The sequence below is a fragment of the Bos grunniens genome, chromosome 7 (assembly GCF_055505025.1).
Source record: "Bos grunniens cultivar Pamir isolate PY7600 chromosome 7, Bosgru_T2T1.0, whole genome shotgun sequence".
In the NCBI taxonomy this organism is placed as follows: domain Eukaryota; kingdom Metazoa; phylum Chordata; class Mammalia; order Artiodactyla; family Bovidae; genus Bos; species Bos grunniens.
In genome coordinates this window covers 80,012,773-80,038,917 of record NC_141171.1, presented here as the reverse complement: position 1 = coordinate 80,038,917, position 26,145 = coordinate 80,012,773, and the positions used below count along the sequence as shown (strand labels likewise).

The 26,145-nt window shown below is 43.1% G+C and overlaps 1 protein-coding gene across 5 annotated transcripts in view; it reads right to left on the bottom strand.

Annotated features, from left to right (window-relative positions):
• The window catches only part of TENM2 (teneurin transmembrane protein 2), a 1,167,677-nt gene that overhangs the window by 303,168 nt on the left and 838,364 nt on the right, over window positions 1–26,145 (bottom strand). For all 5 annotated transcript variants that reach the window (XM_086412765.1, XM_086412766.1, XM_086412768.1 and 2 more), the window contains one exon: window positions 6,033–6,271. In XM_086412765.1, the coding sequence (XP_086268891.1) occupies window positions 6,033–6,271 (239 nt within the window). The remainder of the gene's footprint in view (window positions 1–6,032; window positions 6,272–26,145) is intronic.

Here is a 26,145-nt window from a genome sequence, read left to right as displayed (position 1 = left end):
GCAGAAGACAGAGCAGTGAACAGCTTACTTAAAACACAGTATTTCATATTTGGCAGGAGTTACTGTAGTGAACAGAGACAAGGTGACTTTCTAATACATATATATGCATTTTAGTTTGGCAGGGATCTGAAGAGCTGAAAACTAATTTAGGATGACATAAATGCTCTTATCTCTCTCTCTACTCCCCTTCCTCTCCCAGCCACGGGAAGAGTTTTTGACAGAAGACTCTTGTTTTTAACTCAGGGGCGACGGTCTGAGCCCTGCGTCATGTTGAACCGTTGTGTTTGACTCTCAGAATTTCGAGGATTATCTGGATTTAAACAGCAAAGTCATAACATTACGAGCATCTTTCTTCCTTGATGGGGGTTAGCCCTGCAAGAATATTGTTGCCTTTTAAGGAAATGAGATCTCGCCAGTGTTAACCCGGGACAAGAAAGCAATGATGTCATTCAGCAACCCAGCATTGTTACGACCTGTTGGAAAATCTCATCAAAGAAGGTGTCAGGCGCTGAGTCATCTTCAAAAACAGACAATAGTTTTGCAGAAAAATCTAAAGATTGAGGGCAAGTGAGTATGTGGCAAAGTTCCTAGGCAATTATACTCCATCCATGAGTTGGGGCAGTGTTTCAAACAGTCTACTGGGAAGGAAATTTTTATCTTATAGAAAGTTTTTATCTTAAGGAGAAAAGTGAATTACTTTTTCCACTTTTAGTTTGGGTCAGAAAATAAGATGGAAGCATTCATTATTAAGTGGAATTATAGGCAATCACCATTTACAGTGGACTCTTGCCAGTTTGAGAGCACTGTAGTGTTTCTTGTTTGCCTGTTTTTTTGTTTTTGTAAAGGTGGAGATACTCTGAAAAGATATTTTTAGGAAAAGAAGAGTAATGCAATCAGACAGGGGTTGGCAGACTGTGGCAACAATACATGGACCTAGGGGGCAGTTTTGCATTTTAAATGGTTGAAAAAAATCAAAAGAATAGTGTTCCATGACACATGAAAAGTATATAAAATTAAAATTTCAGTGTCTACGTGTACCCCAATGTTCATCGCAGCACTGTTTATAATAGCCAGGTCATGGAAGCAACCTAGATGTCCATCAGCAGATGAATGGATAAGAAAGCTGTGGTACATATACACAATGGAGTATTACTCAGCCATTAAAAAGAATACATTTGAATCAGTTCTAATGAGGTGGATGAAACTGGAGCCTATTATACAGAGTGAAGTAAGCCAGAAGGAAAAACACCAATACAGTATACTAACGCATATATATGGAATTTAGAAAGATGGTAACGATAACCCTGTATACGAGACAGCAAAAGAGACATTGACGTATAAAACAGTCTTATGGACTTTGTGGGAGAGGGAGAGGGTGGGAAGAATTGGGAGAATGGCATTGAAACATGTAAAATATCATGTATGAAACGAGATGCCAGTCCAGGTTCAATGCACGATACTGGATGCTTGGGGCTAGTGCACTGGGACGACCCAGAGGGATGGTATGGGGAGGGAGGAGGGAGGAGGGTTCAGGATGGGGAACACATGTATACCTGTGGTGGATTCATTTTGATGTTTGGCAAAGCTAATACAATTATGTGGAGTTTGAAAATAAAATAAAATTAATTAAAGTTAAAAAAAAAAACTCAACATTCAGAAAACAAAAATAAAATAAAATAAAAGTAAAAAAAAAAAAAAAAATTTCAGTGTCTACAATTAAAGATGTCCAGAAAAAAGCTATGGCCATTTGTTGACACACTATGGCTGTTTTTGAATTACAACGGCAAAGTTGTGGAGTTGTAACAGACTGCATGACCTGCAAAATGAAAAATATTTACTATCTAGCTTTTGACCAAAAAAGTCTGGTGGTCTCTGTGATAGAAGGTACTTGGGAAAGCAGAAATATGAGGCCAGGTTAGGAGGCCAAGCAGGAGATGTGGCTTTTTTCCATTTTTTTAGAAGATGATTCAGGGAGGATGGGAACCAATTATTCTCCCTTGCTAATAAGGACAGAATTAGGTAAGGTGAACTGATGCTACGAAAAGGATGACTGAGGCTTCATGCAGTATTTGGGAAATGTTGCTAACCGTGATGTTTAGGAGAGAGCAGTCAAGGGAAAGATGTTAGACAAGGCATCAGGAGAACGAGTGCTTACTCCTGGGCCTGCAGCTAACTAGCCATGTGACTTGAGACCCTCTGGGCTTCAGCCGCAACAATTGTCAAAGGATTGCAATATGCCAATTTCATTTTCTGCCAGAGTGTATATTAGGGGGCTGGGGTACGGTTCAAATTTAATAATTATATGGTGATGGTTTAGTCACTAAGTCATGTCTGACTCTTATGACCCTATGGACTGTAGCCTGTCAGGCTCCTCTGTCCATGGGATTCTCCAGGCAAGAATACTGAAGTGCGTTGCCATTTCCTTCTCCAGTGGATCCTCCTGACCCAGGGATTGAACCCAGGTCTCCCGCATTGCAGGCAGACTCGTTACTGACTGAGCCACCAGGGAAGCCCAATAATTATATACAAGTGCTTTAAATAGAAAAACAATTCTAATCAAACAGAAGGCACTAACCAGTTATTGTACGCACCCTATAAGGAGAGAAACTCAGTAGACTTGGCATAAAACAGGAGAGAAACAGTATGCTGGTTACATGCTTTAGGAACCCAGGGATCCAGAGGGATTTCTGGTGTTGCCGGCAATGAAAGTATTTGAGCAGCCCAAGGATAACAGATGACTTCCTGAGCAGGAAGCTCTTGTGTGTTTCCCAGCCAAATTCTCCAAAACCAGTCTTCCCGAGGAACCATTTGGGCGAAGGGCTGAGTGATGCATAAGATGGTCCCCTAGTGGTTCATGTAGCTTTTCAGAATAATTTATTTGAGAATGTTTTGTACCCTGGGACACTTTGGCACTGGAAGAATCTGGTGGAAGAGTATCACAGAAAAGACCCCAGCTGCGTGAGCAGGAACCGGGGGACCTCACCACAGTTGGTAGAGGCTCACGTCTTCCATTTTGCCCGAGGGCTGGTGTTACTCTGATCTACACTTGCCCACAGGCTGAGGCTATGGAAGAACTGTCATGGGGCTGAATGTTTCCAAATTGCTCATTTCTGGAAAGACTTCATGCAAGTTTCAACACGCAAGGAAGATAATTTGGCCTATTTGTCAGAGTTCCTGGCAGGCCTGAATCAGTGCCTGTCCATAACTGTCCTGGGGCGGATGTGTCAATTTCAGGACCTGTCATGTTCCAGCGGAACACAGAGTCATGTATGAGCCAGAGCAGGCTCAGGTCTTAAAATCGTCGCCCTCCTTAACAAAAGGGCTTTGCTTTTTAAGTTGTCCTTCTGTCCTGTCTGATGGCTTGTTTTCTAGGTAGGCACAATCATGTGTTGCTCCTGACAGCACTCCGCTCTGTGTTTTCAATGCACTGTTTATGCCCCTGTGGTTCTGTAATTAATAATATACTGCTTTTCATCTTCGAAGTGATTTATACACATTAATTAATCCTCATCATACTTTAGAGTTTCTGAATGTCAATAACCATCACTCCCAGGTTTTACTTAGGAAACCAAGACCCAGAAGGAAAACAACTTAGTCAAGGCCACAGGGAAAGGGGTCACTGGGGTCAAGGTCAGAAATCCCTCTGGATCCCTGAGTTCCTAAATCAGGCACCCTCCAGATGCAGACACCTCACCATGCTTGCAGACCTGCCCTCACCTTTGAAGAGTAGCCTTGGCACTACCAAGACTGCTGGTGAATCAGCCCCTTCCATCACTCATTTTGAGTCATAAACTATTCTTCAATACTCCAGGGTCGAAGCATAATCTTACCTAAAGCATACATAATACAAAATGATGGATTATAAACTAATAAACCATCCTAAGATGCTTGGGTCCAGCTTCCAGTAGCCTCCAGACTGAGGATAAATATGTTTCCTAATCCATCACTTACAAGTTACACACCCAATTAAAACATTAAACTCTCGCTACACTGTTTCCCATTTATATGATCGCCCTACAGAAGGCATTATATTTTAACTATCAAGCTTAATAAATCAGGCAGTAGCCATCTATTTCTCTCCTGCGAGTAGAGAAGGAGGTACACCAGGGACCTTATTGGCAGAAGCAGACAGTTTCTATATCTGAGCTCCCCATGGTGCCCACCAGCCCAGCAGAACTCTGAAGCCCAAGAAGTGAGCTCATGGACCCTTTCTGAAATTTCTGACACACAGACAAATCAAGCAAGGACCCTGAAGGCATTCTGAATTTGCTTCCACCAAGCCCCACCCCTGAACAGCTACCAGCAGAAACCCACAAAACTACCTTTAAGGACAGAGAAGATTCCACCCAAGTGACTGCAGGGACAACAGATGCCCTTCCCACTCCTTCAGTCCCTCCCTGACTCCATCCTTCATCAAGAGGTAAGTGAGAAGCAGACATGACTTTAAATTAGGGGTGCCCGGGTGTCTGACCTCAGCCCAAATGTAGAGCTGGGGTTTGAAGTACAAAGGATTTTGCAAAGCCCCAAATAAACAGGGTGCCTTTCCCCAGAGTGTCAATGTGCTTACTTCTAGAGGACACTGACTCCTGAGAGATGCAAATAACAAGGGCTACAAAACTTAATTTTCCATATTAAGATGAGCACAGCGACAATATTTAGTGAGAGTGAAACCCTTCCATCAGTTTTCGGTCTGTTGTGCTTTGCTCTGTGCAAGGCCCCAGATCTCTGGGGGCGCACAGGTGCCCTCCTCTGCCTCCAGGCAAGCTCGGGCACAATGGTCTGGGAAGCTCCAGACCAGCTTATCCTCTGGCAGGTACCTTGCTGGCTGCCTGAGGATGAAGAAAGTGTGTGTGAGAGAGAGGAGGGTTTATATTGGGAGAGAGGGCAAAACGAGAATGATCAGGGTTGTTTTTTTATTTTCCCTCTTGTAAATGCGAAGGAGTTCAGCAAACGTGCTAAGAACTCATTTAGAACCGGTCTCTTTTTTGCTGGTGTTTTATAGGTTTGCTTTGCAACACAGCACAGCCAAACTGGGGAGGCCTGACAGAGGAGCCCTGAAACCATGCCAGAGCCATCCAGTGTTTCAAATAAATTTAAACAAATGTCACCGTGGCCTCTGCCTGGGCCAGGAGATCTGCCGCTGGCAAGCTCCGTTGACAAAGCAGCAGTGCGAGGGGCTCTTAGTTGGGGCCAGGAGCTACGAGCAGGCTTTGTGCCCAGCTCAGGATGCTCTAATGCAGGGGGCACCCTGTCCCTGAACGCCTGGCATCTGCTGCTTCCCACAGTTAGAAGGCCATACCCCATGGATGCACACCAACATCCCCAGTGGGTGAAGAAACATACTCCAGCAACTTCATCAATCTGCTATCCTAGCTCATACCCTGACCTCAACCCAGAATCACAGCTGGTGTGGGAGGTGAATCTGATTCAGATTCAGCAGCACGTGAGATGAGAGTTGAAGCAATAGAGGTGAAGGAGAAGAGGTGGACAAGATCCACGGGGTCTGAGAGACTTGATTCCCTATGAAGACCTGGCTGGATGCTTCAGTCCCTCAATCGTCTTTCTGTTCCCCAGCTCTAAAGATCAGCTAGCCACTCTGACTTTCCTTGCAGTCACAATGTTCCAGGCCTGCTGATGGCTACTCTTCTATCCAGTTTTTGGCTGGCTGAAGTTTAACCAATGTTGCGTGAATTGCTGAGCCCAGACCTGGGTTAAAAATCCAAGATGGAGGAGACCAGAAGACTACTTGAGGAATGAGGGAGGGGTTGACAGCAATGACAATTTTCAGCTTATCTCCAAGAAAGTATACAGTAAGGATATTTAATTTCACTTCTGATAAATGTCATTTAGCATCACGAAGGAGAAACTCATCAAAGTGAAATGGATTTCAGGAGGGGGAAAAAGCACTCCCATCCATCACTCATTTTTACATCCTGCAGGAGCCAAGAGGCCGACGGAACAGACCACAGAGGCCCCCTATGTTCACAAGTGGGTGACTGTGCCCCCGCCTGGTCACAGCTGCCCGGACTCACCTATGAAATACGCCAGCAGGATGGCAAGGAGGAGGGCGGCCGCGATGGCCGACAGGGCGGCGCATTTCCAGCTGCAGTACTTGGAGGGCTTCTTCAGCTTGAAGGCCTTCCTGGAGAACGTATTGCGGGGCAGCAGGCGGGGTGGTGGTGTGTAAACCGTTCCTGAGGTCAAAGGGTATCCCGGGGAGGAGCTGCTAAACAGGGGTGTGCTTCCCGAGGACGTCTTAAAGAGGAAGTGCCTGCCAGGGAAGAGGAAAGAGTCAGGATCCACATCCTAGCTGTTGAGGACCAGTCAGCTGCTCCCCCCTATTCCCTCAACTCTGCTTTACATAGCACGAATATAGTCCTAATTGGGGCTTCCTAAGTGGCACCGTGTCAGGAATCTATCCATAGTGCAGGAGACCTGGGTTTGATCCCTGGTGTTGGGAAGATCCTCTGGAGGAGGGCATGGCAACCCACTCCAGTATTCTTGCCCAGAGAATCTCCACGGACAGAGGAGCCTGGCGGTCTGCAGTCCATGGGGTCATAAAGACTTGGACACGACTGAGTGACTGAGCACAACACACAGTCCTAATTTTCTACCCTACCCTGTCATGGGCAGAGGGATGAACATGACATTTGATGGTCATGACTTTTAAAAAAAATATTCTGCAATCTTTTCATGAGTATTACATAAAGGCAACCACAATTAAAACAGCAATTAGTATCACAAACCATATCCTCTGATAAAGGAAAGGCTCTCTGTACCTATGTGCTCATGCCCAGAATGGTAAAAGACCTACTACTGATCGATCAACAGTGATTCAAGCATGACAAATAGGTTTTTTCCCATTCAAAGGCTAAAACATGTAGTTCTGAGTATAAGATACATAGAATTTTTTAAAAAAAATTTTAATTAGAGGATAATAAGTTTACAATATTGTGATGGTTTCTGCCTTACATCAACATGAACAGAAATGTTTTGAAAAATCAAAATGTATAACCAAGTGGAAAACAGAATTGTTACTACACAGACTAACATCAAGGATAAAGTTATTCACACATTTTACAGATTTCCTTCCAGCAACCCAAAGCTCGAGAGAGGTTATCAGCTTTAGATCAGGAAACTCTGAGAGGGCAGAAAGAAATGATTATCAAATGACTACAATTATAGTTACTAATAATTTTAAAAAATGAAGCCCTTGGTTTGAGAAAGAGTAACTAATTGCCTTCAAAATGAAGTGCTAACACTAGAAAAAGGGCCATAAAATTTGAGGAAATAAAGTTTGAAACTTAATAGATAAATGCTGAGAAGATATTCATGATGAGTGGAAACCAAGACCTTTTCCCATATCACGAATATAAAATTGGAAATACAATCTTAAAATCTTGTGGTTGCCAGGGGGGTGGGGGAAGGATGGAGTTGGAGTTCGGGCTTAGCAGGTACAGACTATTATATACAGGATGGATAAACAACAAGGTCCTGCTATGCAGCACAGGGAACCATATTCAGTATCCTGTGATAAGCCAGGATGGAGAATATGAAAAATGAGGTATATATATAACTGATTCCCTTTGCTGTGTAGCAGCAACTAACACAACATTGTTAATCAATTGTATGTCAATTAAAAAAATAAAAGGACTTGAACTATATTGTCACAACTATTTACAACCTAAATATCACAATATTTCCATTTAAGATTTGAGAAATCGGGCTTAGCAAAGTCAAGCAACTGTTCAAGGATTTAAACTGTGAGCTCTGTCTTATACTACAGTCTGTGCTCTGAAGTTTTACCCTAAACTGTCTCTCTTGAGTCTTCCTTATGGGCTGTCTTCCTCCCTTAATTTTGCTTTCTCTTCTGAGACGGCCTCTTTAGATCATGTGATCCTGGTTCTTTCTTTCTTTTTTTTTTTTTCATTAAAAAAAATGGTTGTATAGTTGATATACAATGCTGCATTAGTTTCAAGTATACAGCAAAGTGACTATACACAAACACACACATATACATAAACATATATTCTTTTTCAGATTCTCTTCCATTTTAGGTTATTATAAGACATTGAATATAGTTCCCTGGGCAATACAGTAGGTCCCTGTTGCTTATCTATCTTATATATAGTAGTGTGCACCTGTTAATCCCAAACTCCTTACTTACCCCTCTCCACACCTCAACCCCTCTTTGACGATTTCCCCTTTGGTAACCATAAGCTTTTTTTTTCTAGATCATGGTTCTTTCATTGGAAATGTTTTTGCCTGCTAAATGAATAATGTGCCCTTAGTCTAGAATTATGGCCTGACAACAGGGTAATGTACTGTTGATCCCTAACAGAACCCTTCCTCAGGGGTCAGAAGCCTGTCGCTCTAAAGAGACTTCAGGGACCATCAATTCTCCCACTACAGATTTTCTCCCTCTTTGGTGTGCCGTTTATGAGACTTCAAAGGTGCCAGGCTGTATCTTTCTTGTTCAAAACGACGACTTATCTTCTGGAAAACATCTAGTGGATATCAAAGCACGGGTTTAGTAGCCTAGAGTCTGAGCAGCTGGAGGTTGGGGACTGTGGCTTATTTTGTTCATTTTTATGTTATTTGTTCATCTTTATGTTCCTAGGACCCAATTCAAGTTCAGCAGGTAGGGGTGACTTGAATAATGGAGTTTCCTCATTGTTTTGTGAATTTACTCAGCTTCAATTCTGATTTTAAAATGTTACACAGGTATTTCTGCCTCTTCAAGTTTTCAGTAGGTGCAGCTGTATTTATGGAATACATACTAGGTGTCAGTTATAATGCTAAATATTTTACTTGTAACCAAATCTCACAACAATCCCATAAAGTGAATACTCTTATTACCTTACTTTTACGAGTGAGAAAACTGAAGCCAAGAGTTAGCATGTGGGATCACTGGGGCTTAAACTCCAGTCTGCCAGACTCTGGAAGCTCTAACTGAACCTATGACACCACATGTTCCCTGCATATGGTGGTTAGCTGGCTTTTCCAGTGGGCTTCTGAGGCAAGATCGTGGTCCTTACAATTATTTATATCATGGCCTCGTCCAGATAAAACTCTGCAAGTATTTTAATCCTTGGCAAAGACCAAAGGAGGCTGAGATGACAGACAATCATGTCAGAAAATGACTATCTGATTAGTGAATTATTTAGCACAGCTAACATCAAAATAAACAACTGATACTTAAACTTTATTTGTACTGTAAGAACATTTGATGATCTGAATACAGCCAAGAGGTTTGATTCTATAAATGAGGTTTGCATTCCTTGTCCAAGAGCTCTCTTTGAAAGCTCCAGATAAAAAGAGCCTTTTGGAAGAGGAGGCAGTGGGCATTGTGTTTAAAGGCAGCCTTTTGGAGCAAAATTCATCTGCATTGGAGTCCTGGTTATGTCATTTCTGGACACAGAAGCTCATGTAGGTTACCTTATGCTGTTCTTGACAACCTCCAGGTCCTAATCAGTAAAAGGGGAGGAATAACAACACAGGTTGTTGTGGGAATTACACAGCCATGTTGCATGAGCATTTAACCAAGGGTGTGTCCCATGGCAAGTGCTCAGTGCCCAACAGATAGCACTTATTCTTAATTCCTCAGAGAACATAAGGAGCCTGAAACATGAGTTTTAATTTAAATCTTGACAAATGTTGAGCAAACACCTGAAGAGTTCTCCAAATCACTAAATAATAGTCCACTGGCCTATAATTAAGCTAGCACATATGCACACCAGAAAGCCAGCATGGTGGGAAAACTCCAGGATTTGATTTAGAATGACTTCAAGTTTACTTCTTGAACAATTCTTCAGTTCTGGTAAAAAAAAAAAAATAGGGAATCAAACTTAGGGGAATATACAGACATTGTAAGCCATCATTAATGAGTATTTACAAACATACGGACAACCAGTTTTCACTCCACCAGGGACCTCACCCACTCCCATGACTTTAGCCATCGTTGATGGGCCTGGAGTCCTCAGATTTCCATTTCTAGCTCAAGTTCTTCCCTGAGACCCACATTTCAATTGTGTATTGGATATCTCGTCCTCCACATTCCTTAACTCTCTTGAGCAAGTTACAACCAAACATCGACTCTTTTCCTTCCCCTCCCCAATCACACTCCTCCTGACTTCTGTTACCTCCAGTTGTCTAGGACATCATTGTCATCCCCACCTCCTTCCTTCTCTCATCTTCTCCTAAACAAAGGCTTAAAGATCCCATCCATTTTATTTCTGAAAAGGTCTCCCACCAAACTTCTCCTTCATCCCTCTCCCACTTTTCTTTCCAAATCACAAATTTCGTCATACCGCACTTAAAAAGCCCTGTGGGTTCGCCATTCCCTAGAAGAGGAAACCCAGATATCAATATGGGACCAGACTCTTACAACCACTACCCAATCTTTTTCTCTTCATCTCCAACCTTGGGCTTTCAGCTCCCATGAACTCTACACTTCAGCCAAAAGAAAGATGCAGTGCTCCTTCACCAACCCATTTATGACACTGCGCCTTTGTGGATGATACGTAATGCTCTCCAAAATGTCTTCCTGTTCCTTCCCTCCTCCCATCCCAGGCAACTCCGACTCACCTTCCAACCACCTGCCTGGGAAACCTACTCCAACACTCCCCCCACCTCCACCACCCCATCACTTTGTGCACTCAAGAAGCTATTTATACACTTGTTTATATGTATATATGTGTGTGCTTATAAAATACATGTTATATATTGTTATATTATGTAAATATGTTTAATGTGACTGTCACAAATCCAATCGTAAAATCCTTTCCACTTGATACTGTTAAACATTACTCTTGGCATTTGTAGAATCTAAATATCAGTGCCTCAACACCAGTCATATTTGTGGACAGAATCCATAAATTGGAAACAAGGATGTTTTTAGCAATATGAAAGAAACCACAAGATGAAGATTAAAATGTTTGAATTGATTTTAGTTGTCTTTAATGCACTCATTTATAAGAAATACTAGAAGAATATGATTATTTCTTTTATATGGGATTGCTTCATGAGATCCTCCAATTGTCCCCTTGACAATCCAGGCTATTTTTTCACACTTCCTTCTAAAAAGGAAGTCAGATTATGTTACGTCATCACTGTTCTCTTTTCCCAGAAAGAAAGAAAGAGAAAGTGAAGGAAAGAAAGAAAAAGGAAAACATTGTAAAAATTAAAAAATGAAAAGTAATTAAATAAAAAGACAAGGCTTCCAATAATACTTCGAGAAAAATTGGAAATCTTTCCCATGGCCTACAACTCCCCAGATGATCTGTCCTCCGACTCTATCTTCCACCACTTGGTCCCCTCCGCTCCATGAGTTACACTCATCATATCATGTCCAACATATTCCTGCCTCAGGACCTTTGAACTTGCTATTCCCTCTGCCTGGAAATGGCTCAGATGATGCAGAATCTGCCTGCAAGGTGGGAAACCCAGGTTTGACCCCTGGGTCAAGAGGATCCCCTGGAGAAGGGAATGGCTCCCCATTCCAGTATTCATGCCTGGAGAATTCCATGGACAAATGAGCCTGGTAGGCTACAGTCCACTGAGTCACAAAGAGTGGATAATGATTGAAGCAAATAACACTTTCACTTTCACTGCCTGGAAATACCTGCACAATTTGTTTCTTCATGTTGGTCAACATTCTATTTCCCCTCACTTCTTTCTTTGTCACTCCCTCCTATTAAAACTGCTTCCCGCCCCCCCGCCCACCTCCAGGGCACATGCATGTGTGCATTATTTATTGTCTGTACCCATCATGAGAACTGAATTTCTATGAAGTTCAAAACCATCAAGTACTTTGTCTGATGTGTGCATCACTGTATCCTAACATCTAGAGCAGAGCCTGGCACAGAGAGGGAAGCCAGCAAATCTCTGTTGGCTGAAAGTCCTGCAACCTTCTCAAGGCCAAAATCATGAACGCTCAAGGGACAATACTGTGAACATGGTGAATTTTGAAATGAATATTTCTTCTGCCATGTCAACTCTTATTTTCCAAACAGATTGATAAGTATGCAAAGTTCATACAGGCAAGAGAGTCTGTATGTATACAGACAAGGCCAGATCCTGCTACGGACGAGAAACAACCTCCATTCTTTTTGGCACTGTGTTGACTTTTTCAGGATACAATTCTCAGGCCTCTCACGGGTATTGCAGTGTCTGTAGTGATCACTGCTAGATGAAACTCATTTAATTATCACATCCTTTCTTTCTGGTTGCTGGTCTTTAAAATTATTAAACCAGGGTGTCAGAGATAGGTAGACTCCTCACACAATACAATTACACCCTGGTGTTTTGTATCTTTAGAAGATTAAATTCGGCAAATAAAAAAAAAAACCTTTTTTTTTTTATTAATCGAAAGAAGCAATCTTTTGATTATATCCCATAAATACCTGCTTTAGAATTACTTGAAGGCTCTGTCAGAAAAGTGCAAATTCCTGGGCTGCATTCAGACCTAGGCCTGGGGTCTGGGAATGCATTGGTGAAGAGGATTCCTAGGTGCTTCTAATGTATCATAAAGCTTAAGAAATTCTACTCTAACCCTTGATGCAATTTTCAACTACATCTGCCTCACCCAGAACACACTAAATGGTTACTAGATATATGCCTTAAAATGCAAGTTTTGAATGCTTGATGTCTTTAGACGTGAAATGTCATGAAGCCTACAACTTATTTTCAAATGACTCAGTACAAAGATCTCTCTCTCTATGGATCTAAAAGCGATATGCAACAAAACGATAGTAATTGTTTAAACTACAATTAACTACTACCGTAATACAGGTGGTTTTTCTCACCTGTATTATTCTTCCAACTTTTCTGAATGCTTGAAAGTTTTCAAAATAACAGGTTGAAGAAAATGCAGACTCTGATTCACTCAAAGATCACAGTCAAATGACGCAAGAATAAAGGTAAATAAAAGGAAGCAAAAAGACCTACAAGGTGATGGTCTGGCCAGATGGTCAATGGGAGGGCCAAGAAGGGTCAGGGCACTTTGGATTTTTCCTAAACTAGCTCTTAAGACAGCTTATCCCTCTTGGGGGCCGGCTTAGTGTGCTCCAAGAAGTCATTTGTGATGCCCCAACCGAAGGTCTTCCCAGTGGTTGGCCATGGAAATAGCGCAGCTCGGGACTCCGGGCATCAGCAAAAATGTGTAGTTTCCAAATGCACTTGACATTTTTCAAGCACAACTCAACTGCTCTCAGAATTGGCCACTTGTGCCTCAGGAAGGAAGGCAAATGAGGGGCCCCCAAAGTGCTGTCTTTGGAGTTTGCTAACACTCGAGGGGAGAGAGAAAATCAGTCCTTGATGTTGTACAAAAACCAATACTTTTGTTGTGCACACTTCTTTCCTTGGTAGCCACGTGGGTTATCAAAGTTCAGCCCCAGCACCCAGCATCATGCCTGGCACAGGTTAGGGGCTCAAAGGCTGGCTGTCAAATTGAGTAGTGAGACTAAGGAATGGTGGTCCCTCTCTCTTCTCTCTGCTCTATAGCCTCCGTCCCCATGAATTCTCAGAATAAAGTGATCATCACTTCACTCTAAACTCTCAATCTTTTTAGTACAAGTCACCACTTCCCCTCTTGTGAAAACAAAGTCATTTAATAAAAATTGTGTGTGAGAGACAGAGAGGGCTTCCCCGGTAGCTCAGCGTTAAAGAATCTGTCTTTAAGGCAGGAGTCGCAGGAGGTGTGGGTTCGATTCCTGAGTGGAGAAGATCCCCTGGAGGAGGGCAGGGCAACCCACTCCAGTATTCTTGCCTGAAGAATTCCATGGACAGAGGAGCCTGGTGGGCTACAATCCATGGGCTCACAAAGAGTCGGGCACAACTGAAGCGACCCAGTACACACGCATGTGAGAGAGAGGAGAGCAAAACGAACAGCCATTCCCCCATGGGCTTTACAGGACTGCAAAGGCATGCCTTTGAGGCAGAATCTTGGCAAGCCAGGCTTTCACTTCAAATTGCTTAGAAAATTAAGGACATACATTTTCTCTGATGAAACAACCATGGAAGATTTTAAAAAGCAGTTGAACAAACAAGACACTCATGCTTCGCATCCATGCAAGAAGGACCCCATCAATTCAAAACATGGTGCATTTTTATTTTATTCTTGTGATACAGAAGGAGCTTGACGGATTAGAGTGGACGCTTTGAAAAGCAGTGGCTGGCTAAACTACTTGAGGCCCCAACAAAAGATTTCTCTTCCTTTTTTTTCGGAGTCAATGGCGAATAAACTCACTCATTAACCTCAAAACCTACCAAAGAAAAGAAACAAACAAATATTGAAAGGCTCTTCATGCCAAGTATCATTCCCCCCCGCCCCCACCCAGCTCTCAACCAGTGGGATCCTTAGAGGCGGTCTCCATCTTTTCTGTGGCTTTAACTTTATTCCCGGGGGAAATCCCAGTAGGGTTTCGAAAAAGAAATGTACTAGAGAAACAATTGCGTAGAGGTCAAGTTTTTGTGTCTTTCTTCTTGCTTGCTCACTTTCAGTCTGGATACAGCTCTTCCATCACAGAGCATCATGGAACTAACCAGGAAGACTCACGACTAACAGTGCAGCTGTGGTCTTTGCTCATGAAGTCAGCCATAGCCACCATTCTCCTTGAAACTGAGTGAATGTCTTGAATGCTCTCCAGGTTGCATGGTGTGTAAAAAAAAAAAAAAAAAAGCAGCTCTGTTTATCAGGGCAGCCAGGTGTTGACTGTTGTTCTACCGAGAAAATTGACCTCTCCAGAAAATAAACTCACAGGTATTCAGAGAAGCGGATGGGAATATTGATACACAGTCCATTAATCCCTAAAAGATTTTGAATATCATACAGGCAGTTGCTGAAATGCGATAAAATGCCAGAGAAAGGAGAGAGGCAGAAGTCCAGCAGGCATGGGGGCATGGTGATCAGTAAAGGAGACCAGGCGTGCCTGGAAAACTCGAGATCCCCTCCCATCTCACTGGCGCTGGCCGTGCCCTTTGAAGCATCAGGTTTACTGTCTCAAAAGGAGTACGTTTAATAAAGAGGCAGCCCATAAAGGGTACTGTAGCATGTAAAGTTACTGTAATTAGGTTTTCAGGAGATATCATAAAACAGTTAGCTGGAGAGAGGTTAAACAACCAGCACACTTTCTGCCATTGCTAGTCTGCTCTCCAACCTGAGAAGGAATGGTGATGGAGAGGGGCAACTCAAAGAGTAGATGAGAGAGAGAGAGAGAGAACAAGAAGGAGGAGGAGGAGGAGGAGGAGTGGGGGGGGGGAGACAAAGAGGTAAAAAGAAGAGAGAAAAGGGTAGAGATAAATAAGAAAAAGAATGAGGAGAAAAAGGAGAGCGAGTGGGGAGGAGAAGAGAGAGAGAGAGATGTAGGGCATGCAGAGAAAGAAAACAGAAAAAAAGAGAAGCTTCCAGGATGAGACAGAGAAAAATGATGTTGGACACTGTACTATTCAGCTCCCCCACTTTTTGGGGGCTGCACCACGTGTCTTACAGGATCTTAGTTCCCCAACCAGAGATCAAACCTGGGCACAGCAGTGAAAGCCCATGTCTTAATCATTGAATGGCCACAGAATCCCCATTCAGTCACTTTTTAAATAGCAAAACTAAACCATCTTTTAAGTGTCTTGCATTTATTTTTCTGTTTGCAAACAAGAGGCACACATTATAAAAGAAAAACCAAGTACGTAAGTTAAATAAACAGAAAGCAAGTCTCCCTTACGCTGAGAGTGTGTGTGCGTGCTCAGTCGTGTCCAACTCCTTGTGATCCTTGACTGTAGCCCGCCAGGCTCCTCTGTCCATGGATTTTCCAGGCAAGAATACTGGAGTGGGTTGCCGGGCCCTCCTCCAGGGGATCTTCTCAACCCAGGGATGGAAACCACGTCCCCTGTGTCTCCTGCATTGCAGGTGGATTCTTTACCTCTGAGTCATCAGGGAGAGACTGGTAAACATTTGATGTTTAGAGTCAGATTTTTTCCCTACAGATAAAAAATCTTTTATTATTATTATTAATTATTTTTGAAATCAATAGGATCATGCCAAGGAGGTGGTACTGAATCTACAGATTCTGAACTTGGACAACCAGGGTTTGGATCCTGGCACTAGGCAAGTTACCCTCTCTAAGTTCCTGTGGTCTCACCTGTAAAGTGAGAGACGGCTGGTATATATGTATAGGCCTGTTAGAGGGATTGGGTAAATTTATTTATGTGCAAAGGCTTCCCAGGTGGCTCAGTGGTAAAGAACCCTCCTGTCAATGCAGGAGCCATGGGTTCGATCCCTGGGGAGGGCAGATCCCCTGGAAGAGGAAATGGCAACCTACTCCAGTACTCTTGCCGGGAAAATCCCCATGGACAGAGAAGCCTGGCAGGCCAGTCACTGGGATTGCAAAGAGTCAGACAGGACTGGCCAACTCAGCACAACACAACAACACTCATGTGAAAGCCTTAACACTGAGCCTGATGTTCAGTGAGTGATCAATCAGTTCAGTTCAGTCGCTCAGTTGTGTCCAACTCTTTGCAACCCCATGAACTGCAGCATGCCAGCCCTCCCTGTCCATCACCAACTCCCAGAGTCCACCCAAACCCATGTCCATTGAGTCAGTGATGCCATTCAACCATCTTATCCTCTGTTGTCTCCTTCTCCTCCTGCCCTCAATCTTTCCCAGCATCAGGGTCTTTTCAAATGAGTCAGCTCTTTGCATCAGGTGTCAAAAGAATTGGAGTTTCAGCTTCAGCATCAGTCCTTCCAATGAACACCCAGGACTGATCTCCTTTAGGATGGACTGGTTGGATCTCCTTGCAGTCCAAGGGACTCTCAAGAGTCTTCTCCAAAACTACAGTTCAAAAGTATCAATCCTTCTGCGCTCAGCTTTCTTTATAGTCCAACTCTCACATCCATACATGACCATTGGAAAAACCATAGCCTTGACTAGATGGACCTTTGTTCACAAAGTAATGTCTCTGCTTTTTAATATGCTGTCTAGGTTGGTCATGACTTTCCTTCCAAGGAGTGATCAGTAAATGTAGCTATTAATCGCTTGAAGGGAGGAATCAAGTATATCTTACTTTTTACTAGATCTGCTTGACCCACACAGTGCCCAGCTCATTTAAAATATCTCTAGAACTAATGCATTGTCCTAATTAGCACAGCGACTAGAGGATTGTCGGCAACCCTACCCCTCAAAAATAATTTTATTAGGAAGGGAAGGATGGAGGATGTTACTAATACACATCTCTTTTTCCATTTGGGAATTTATGCTTGGGTTGAGAACTTAACTGTTGCTTTAAAAATAAAACTTGAAAAATGTTTTAAAAAACTGCTACTTCCCAAGTTTGAAGAAGCAGCCAATAACCCAATTAGTATAATGAAAAGCCCATTTCATATCATGATTCCTTAAGCTTTAAACTCAAACCAATTTTGATTCAATGAGAAACAGGCTTTCAAGGTTTCTGAGCTCTGAACCTTTCAGATCAGAGGGGACCGTCATTACATTTGCATATGCCACGAACAACAGGAAAATCCTCTATTTTGCCCTCTTCAAAATTTGCAGTCATACCAAAAATACTCACAGCTGGAATAATTAGCAACTCAATTTATTGCCTTCCGTTTTCTAAATAGAAGCTTGATATTTAAATAGCATCACACTGTGATATAACATAGCATTTTTTCATAGAAAAACTTTGTTTTTCTTTTCCCCCCATGAAATGACACAGTGTTTAGTGTGACAGGCAACGTCTCAGGAGGTCACTAAAGAAATCTGCTGTTGTGTGAGCAAATCCATTTCGGAATCTTTGGCATGCGATGACTACGAGTCTTTCTTCGAGCCCCGCTCCCTCTCCCCCGAGTTGTTAACTTGACTTTTTTCAAGTTAATTGGTAAGAGTCATGATATAGTAGAGGGAAAAAAAAAACAAAGACTTCGGACTTTGGTTTACACTTGACCTTGAAACCACCTTACACCATAATATGGGAGTGCAGAGACAGCCATTTGAAATAGACTTGCATCTGTGTTCACCGGCAGCCAGAGAAAGAGAGAATGCACGCCATCAGATACATTCAAGGAGCACCGGGACTCCTCCCATTGTGCTTACTGCCTGCGCCATTCAGAGAGTCAAAGAATTTTCAAGCTGGAAGGAGCCTTAGGATATGTCCCTTTATCATATTCTGCTTCACTACCTGGGTCCTGTGTGTCTGCCTTGTCTCTTCTGTCGACTGACAAGCTTCTCCAAGGCAGGCTCTCTATCTTTTGCTTCCTAGTACTTTTCTCTGTTCACAGTTGGTATTCACAAGTGTCTGCTGAAGGAACATACAAAGTATGGTTTAATGGAAAATGTACAGGCTTTGGAATGAGGCACGACTGCATTCAAATCTCAAATCCTTTGGGAACTGTGTGATATTGGGAAAGCCAATGAATTTCTCTGAGCCTTGGATGCCTCCTCTAAAAGATGGGTAAATAATAATATCTACATTACAGAACCGTTGGAAGGGCTGAAAGAGATCATTTGTGAGCACAGAAGCTGGCCTATAGGAGGTGTTTAACACATGCGGGTACTGTATATTTGGGGAATACAGTACATCCATGTGTTAAACATGTCCTGAGTCTTCATTAAATGTTGGTTGTTCTGAGTCAACCAATATTTACAGGGATCAGTTCAGTTCAGTCACTCAGTCTGATAAATCTTTGTATTTACAGGGATACAATGGTAAATTACGTCCTAACCCTCACGCGGAATTTCTAATTGGAGAGGCAGACCAAATAAAACTCAAATGCAGGTAAGTCAATTTGTTGTTGTTTTTCAGTCACTTAAGTCATAGACCCATGGATTGCAGCCTACCAGGCTTCCCTGTCTGTCACCATCTTCCAGAATTTGCTCAAACTCATGTCCACTGAGTTGATGCTGCCATTCAACCATCTCATCCTCTTTTCTCCCCTTCTCCTCCTGTCCTTAAACAGCATCAGGGTCTTTTCCAATGAGTCGGCTCTTCGCATCAGGTGACCAAAGGATTGGCGCTTCAGCATCATTTCTTCCAATGAATATTCAGGACTGATTTCCTTTAGGATGGACTGGTTGGATCTCCTTGCAGTCCAAGGGACTCTCTCCAGAGTCTTCTCCAACACCACAGTTCAAAGGCATCAATTCTGCAGCACTCAGCCTTCTTCATGGCCCAATTCTCACATCTGTACATGACTACTGGAAAAACCATAGCTTTGACTAGACGGACCTTTGTAAACCAATAAATACATGATGTAATTACAAACTGTGAAAACCAATGAGATAGAAAATGTGGGACTCCATCAGTGTGGTCACGCTTCTCTGAGGAGACAGTGAAAAAGAGGAGATCTGAGGAAAAGAAGTGGGTGATCAAATGGTGAAGACAGTGTCCCAAGCAGAGGAGACTTTCTCGTTTTTATTTTGAGGAGGCATCTAGCAGGTCTTGTGAGAGTCTTCTTGTTTTCTTCATCTTTCAAGTTGGAATCCTCCTCAACTTTTCTGTCATCCTTGAAGTATGCTAGCCACCATTACACCAATTATTTCCATTGAGGAAACACGATGGTTTTGAAAAATAATGGGGTAATGCATTTTTAAGGCTAATTTCTAGGATCCTACTTAGCGATTCTGTGCATTCTGCAGCCGTCCCTTCCTCCCTTTCCACAGCAAACCCAAAGGATGCATATATTCAGGCATTAGTTTACAGGAATCTCAGGGCCAGTTACTGGTTTGTCACCAAGAGCTCAGAGATAACACTCCTTTAAGTCTGGAAGAATTTTTGGTGAATGTACTTGCTACTTATCTGTCACTTCTCTGCCCACCTATATACAGAGCAGTTTATCTTCACAGGTTTCGTATCTCTGCAAACATGGAGATTTCATGGAGCATTTTCTCTTTCAAATCACTTTGAAAAGAATACGACAAGAACAGACTTCATCTCTGAAAAATCCAATGTTTACCCTCTACTACCCAGAGAAGAATCCATTTATCTTTCTCTTCTTTCCCCCCACCTCTGTCATGAAGGAGTCCTGCCTCATACACTTTTTTTCTTTCCTTATCTTTGATGCTTCAGTGATCTCAGGAAAACCTGAAGAGTTGCATTTACCAGGATGCAGCCCAGGGATCATGTAGACCATCTTCCAGATATTAACATATTACACACGTGGGTCTATTTACCAGTATTAATCAAATCACATGTGCTGGTATTTTGTGCAGTGCCTGCAAAGTTCACCATTTCAAAGCATGTTTTGGAAGAAGACATTTATTCCCTAGCATCCTTCTTGGAAAAGACTGGAGCAAGAATCATGTTCTCCAGACTACTGTGTCTCTCCCTTGAGTAGGTCTTTCAGACTGAGGGAGACGCATCGATCCTCTAGCTGCTCTTCATTAATTAAATTTTTTTTCTATTGAGGTGAAATTCACATAAAATTAACCATTTTAAGCTGTACAATTCTGTGGCACTTGGTACATTCACAACGGCATAAACCACCACCTCTATTTTGTTCCAAAAATTTTCATCATCCCCTAAGAAAACGGTCTCCATTAAACAGTAACTCTCATTCTCCCTTCTCCCACCCTCAGCTCTGGGTAACCACTGATCTGATTTCCATCTCTATGGATTTCCCTATTTCAGATATTTCACACACTACACAATATCATACAATATGTGGCCTTTTGTGCCTGGCTTTTCTCAGCTGGCATAATGTTCTCAAAGTCATCTCTGTCATAACATTCATTGGTACAGCTTTCCTTTTCTGTGGCTGAAAACTATTCCACTGTATTACTATATTATGGTCATCCCTGGGTATCCACAGGGGACTGGTTTCAGAACCCCACTTGGATACCAAAACCCATGGATGTTTAAGTCCCTTAAATGAAATGGCAGAGTATTTGCATATAACTACACACATGCCCCTTTAAATTGTCTCTAGTACAAAGGAAACACTATGCAAATCATCATAAATATAATATAAATGCTATATAACTAGTTGCTGGTACATGGTAAATTCAAATTTTGCTTTTTGGAATTTACCCCCCAAATATTTCTGATCCCTGGTTCACTGACTCCACAGATGCAAAACCTGTGGCTGTGCAGGGCTGACTATATGCGACACATGTTGTTCACTGTCATCCATCGACGGACGTTCGGGCTGTCTCCACCTCCTGGCCTCTGGGCACAGGGCTGATCTGGCTATTTGCATACAAATACTTGTTTTCATTTTTTTTTTCTTTTTTGGCGGCTATACCCAGAAGTGCAATTGTTGGGTCATTTGGTTACTATGACCCATGACCTATAACTATGAATCTAGCTGCAGCCTGGGAGACCTGGGTTTGATTCCTGGGTAGGGAAAAACCCCTAGAGGAGTACATGGCAATCCATTCCAGTATTCTTGCCTGGAGAATTCCCATGGACAGAGGAGCCTGGTGGGCTATAGTCCATGGGGTCACAAACAGTCAGACATGACTGAGCAATTAAGCACAGTGGTCATTATGTTTAACTTTTTGATAAACCTTTAGCTAGCTTCTAAATGCAGAGAATGATGGTCTACATTGAACTTCTCTGCAAGCTTACACTCTGGTTGGCTCTAAACCTTGTGTCAGGCTTCTTGCATCTAATCCATGTTGTGAACTTGTTTCTGAAACCTTGGACTAAATTATAAAAACAAGAAGCATCATCAAAGGGCCAGGGATCTATATGTGCAGAAAGCATAATATAACTTCATATCTTACAAAATGCTTTCACATGCCCAAGTCAACGGCTTTCATTTCAAGAAAGAGGTGTGAAAGCCTGGTAAAGTTTATTCTAGCAAAGCTATCTTATCCCCTGATAGTTTATTTTTTTAAAAAGTTTCATTGTTAGCACATATTCTGAGCACCATATTATTAATAGTACTTACAAGGTCCAAGTACTGTAATGCGGCTGCTGCTAAGTCGCTTCAGTCGTGTCCGACTCTGTGTGACCCCATAGACGGCAGCCCACTAGGCTCCGCCTTCCCTGGGATTCTCCAGGCAAGAACACTGGAGTGGGTTGCCATTTCCTTCTCCAATGCATGAAAGTGAAAAGTGAAAGTGAAGTCGCTCAGTCATGTCCGACTCTTAGCTACCACATGGACTGTAGCCTACCAGGCTTCTCCATCCATGGGATTCTCCAGGCAAGAGTACTGGAGTGGGGTGCCATTGCCTTCTCCGCCAAGTACTGTGGAACCTTATAAATGAGTGAATTTCAAAACTTTTGGCCAAAAGAGATATTATGTTTTATTTTAGAGAGCAAAATCACAAAGTCCTTCTCTAGCAAGGATGTGAAGACATGCCAGGCTTCCTACTTCAGTCATGACATCAGAGACAGACTGAAATATTAAGACTCAAACTGTTTTTGGGACCACCAACTGGATATGTGTATTACTAACTTCAGCTAAAGAAAGAATTCCATGATATTTGGGAAATATTGGAGTAAATAAAATTAAGGAGATTACTACCTATTTTCACAAGCCTTTCACATCTTAAAGATCTCGGTGCCTTCTGCAAAATGTTTATCATTTTACTTACTGATTTGATCACACAAATTTTAACCCACTCACCTTCCCGGTCTTAAAACTGGTATCCCACTGGGTACATCTTTGAGAAATAAAGTTTTAATTCATTTCTATCTCTGAACGAGTACACTAACGCCCAGAAAGAAATGAGAAATAAACAAACAAACAAAAATGGTTATTTCCTAGATGTCTGTAGATTCTTAAGACCCAGTCTTGGGGTGGAGGGAGAGAGGGAGGGATAAGAGGAGGAAGGAAAGAGAGAAAGAAGAGAAGAAGGCAGGACTAGCTTTATGTCATAAAAATTAAAAGGGACAGATTAAGTATGTTACAGCTTCCTTCAAGGCCTAGAAAAGAAACACTGAATTATCTAAGTTTTTGCAGTGTGTATAGCTGAGATCGTGTTGATGACTTAGATGTTGGTAACTCAAGCTATACGGACAGCCAGAGGAGAAAGAAAACTGCTACCCATTCTTGTGTCGTATACATTTGCTTTTTCCATGTATCTACTGTATGTGGAGATTTCTGGCATTTATGTTCAGGGCTCTGTTCACTTTTTTAGCCCTCAAATAAAAGTAGTTATCTTTATAATTTGTTTTCTCATCTGAATTTACATCAGACCCTTTAGGGCATAAGCCCTAAAGAAGACCTATCAGTGTATGTACCCACATTTTTTTTACATGTATAATATCCATAGGTATTTTTTCTTAGCACTCCTCAGGAAATGATACAAGAGCCCTTCAGGGATATTAATTAAGCTTTGTAGCAACCCCTGTGACATGTCTGCCTGTCTACATATGTCTGTTGGACACTCAGAAATTAATGCTTTGCGGAAGTGTGCCATTTAAGTGTGTTTGTAGGCCAGCCACATACCCACTGACAATGCATGAACAGATCCATATGTGTCAGTCATCAAAAAAGAAAAAAGCGCCATTTAAAAAGGCAACCATCTTTTAGCATCACCACATAAATACCGCCATGGCAACTTTTTATCCTCTCGGGCAGATCCTGCCGCCTCCCTGTCACAAAACAGGTCCCGGGGAAGCAGACTCTGCAAGTCTGGCTTCCTTGAAAGGCTCCTGGTTTCTTAAATGCTGGGTTTCCCAGGGCCCCAGGCAAGGCTTTTTAAAAATGCAAGTGTCAAGGCAAACTGTCATGCGTGTTTGCCTTAAGTACCCGAAAAGCTTGTCACTGCCATCTTGGAAGCCTTGATGAAGATGCAGACGGACAGGCTGAGGCACGGGAGATGGAGAGCTGCCCGATGGGAAGGTGGCATGCGAGACGAAAAGGCAGGGGCCCACCTTCAGGCATTTTCTTTGCGAGTGGCAGAATTAAAACACAACTTCAAGGAGAGTCTGGTAAGGGGAGGGTGCCTTGCAGACGCTGCAGAGGCTTGGACTTGAACCGGGGTCCCGTCTGGCTCTGAGGTTTGGCTTGATAAGAGGTGAAGTGGTTACAGGACACAAAAAAGCCGTGTCTGCCTTTCTGGGAGAGGACATGGGGTGGATGGAGAGGTCAGGGACCTGGAAGGAGGAGGAAGGTCAGGGCAGGGTGAAGGCTGGGACAACATCTGCGCATCTTTGGGTGCTGGGCAGGGCTGAGGTTACAGGGTGAACTGCGGGCAGCATGTGGGCTCCATCACCTGGCTGCCCCTCCTGGAACCTGGTGCAGCCTGGGGCAAACGACCCGATGTTGTTGAATCTCAGCTTCTTGAGATGGAAAATGGTGAAAATGACTGAAAATATCTCATAGGGATATGGTCTGGATTAAACATGGGGGCTCAGCACATACCTGATGCTGAGTAGACCCTCAATCACTGCTGCAGCTAATGAGCAATGACCCCTGTAGATGGCCTCCTTGAAGTAACTGTTTCTTGCCTCTTAGTCCCCATTCCTTTCTTCCTTATGAGATCCTTTGTTTAACAGCCGAGAGCCTATTTTATTTATTTCATTTATTTGGCCGCACTGAGTCTTAGTTGCATCATGTGGGATCTCGCTCAGCTTTAGTAGTTGCTGTGTGGCTTTAGAGGCTTTGTGGCACGTGGGGTCTTACTTCCCTGACCAGGGATTGAACCTGAGTCCCCTGCATTGCAAGGCGGATTCTTAACCACTGGACTACCAACGTGCCGTTAACTTTTAGCTCTTGCACTTCCGGTGTGTTCATCAAAGTCTTTCTTCGTTCTCACCACAAATGGGGTCATAACACACCTTTGGATAAATCCCTCTGCAGGGTCCATCAGAATAAACCACAGGGGGCTTCACTGGGCCTGGAAGGTGCCCCTGCCATGGGCCTCTCCTGCACTGAGTCCCAGTGCAGTGGATCCAGAATACTCGTGCATTCTTCCATTTCTGGCCTAGTTTTATTCCTTGTCTCAGCTTAGAAGGCCCTTTTGCAGGGGTAACTCTCCTATTTCTAACAGAATGGGACTCAGACCCCATTCCTACAGCCCAGACTCCTTGACCCTTCACTCCATGTCCCCAGACGGTGCCCTGAACTTTCTTCCCTCTTACAACTGTTTATATTCATGTAAATTACTTACTTCACTTTTTCTGTTGTTTTCTGTTTCTTCACTAAATCGAACCTGAGTCTCCTGCATCTGCAGGCAGATTCTTTACTGCTGAGCCGCCAGGGAGGCCCTAGTTTTCTCCTGTGCAAGTGAAAGTGTTACTTGCTCAGTTGTGCCCTACTCTTTGAGACCCCATGGACTGTAGACTGCCAAGCTCCACTGTCCACGGGATTCTCCAGGCAAGAATACTGGAGTGGGTTGCTATGCCCTCCTCCTGGGGACCTTTCTGACCCAGGGATCAAACCCCAGTCTCCTGCATTGCAGGCAGATTCTTTTTATCTGAGCCACATTCTTTACCATCTGAGCCACCAGGAAAGCCAAAGAACAATCTGTTTCTGCCCAGTTTTTAATCAGGCAACTTTCATGTGTGAGGGCAAACGTGATCAACACTACACTAATGGACAGCTTTCTCCTGCTGCTGCTGCTGCTGCTGCTAAGTCGCTTCAGTCACGTCCGACTCTGTGCGACCCCATAGACAGCAGCCCACCAGGCTCCCCCGTGGGCAGGCAAGAACACTGGAGTGGGTTGCCATTTCCTTCTCCAATGCATGAAAGGGAAAAGTGAAAGTGAAGTCGCTCAGTCGTGTCCGACCCTCAGCGACCCCATGGACTGCAGCCTTCCAGGCTCCATGGGATTTTCCAGGCAAGAGTACTGGAGAGGGGTGCCATAGCTTTCTCCTACCAGACTGTAATTCCCAGGGGACAAGGGCCTCACCCTCTTCCTCCTTTACTCTCAGAATCTTGCTTGGTGCTCAGCCCCTAACAGGACCTGCATAAATGTTGGCTGAATTAAGTTGAAGTCTGATGAACACTTCAACACGTTAAGTTGTAGTCTGATGAACACGTCATGTATGGCTATGAGAGTTGGACCATAAAGAAAACTGAGCCCCGAAGAATTGATGCTTTTGAACTGTGGTGTTGGAGAAGGCTCTTGAGATCCCCCTGGACAGGAAGGAGATCCAACCAGTCCATCATAAAGGAAATCAGTCCTGAATATTCATTGGAAGGACTGATGCTGAGGCTGAAACTCCAATCCTCTGGCCACCTGATGTGAAGAACTGACTCAT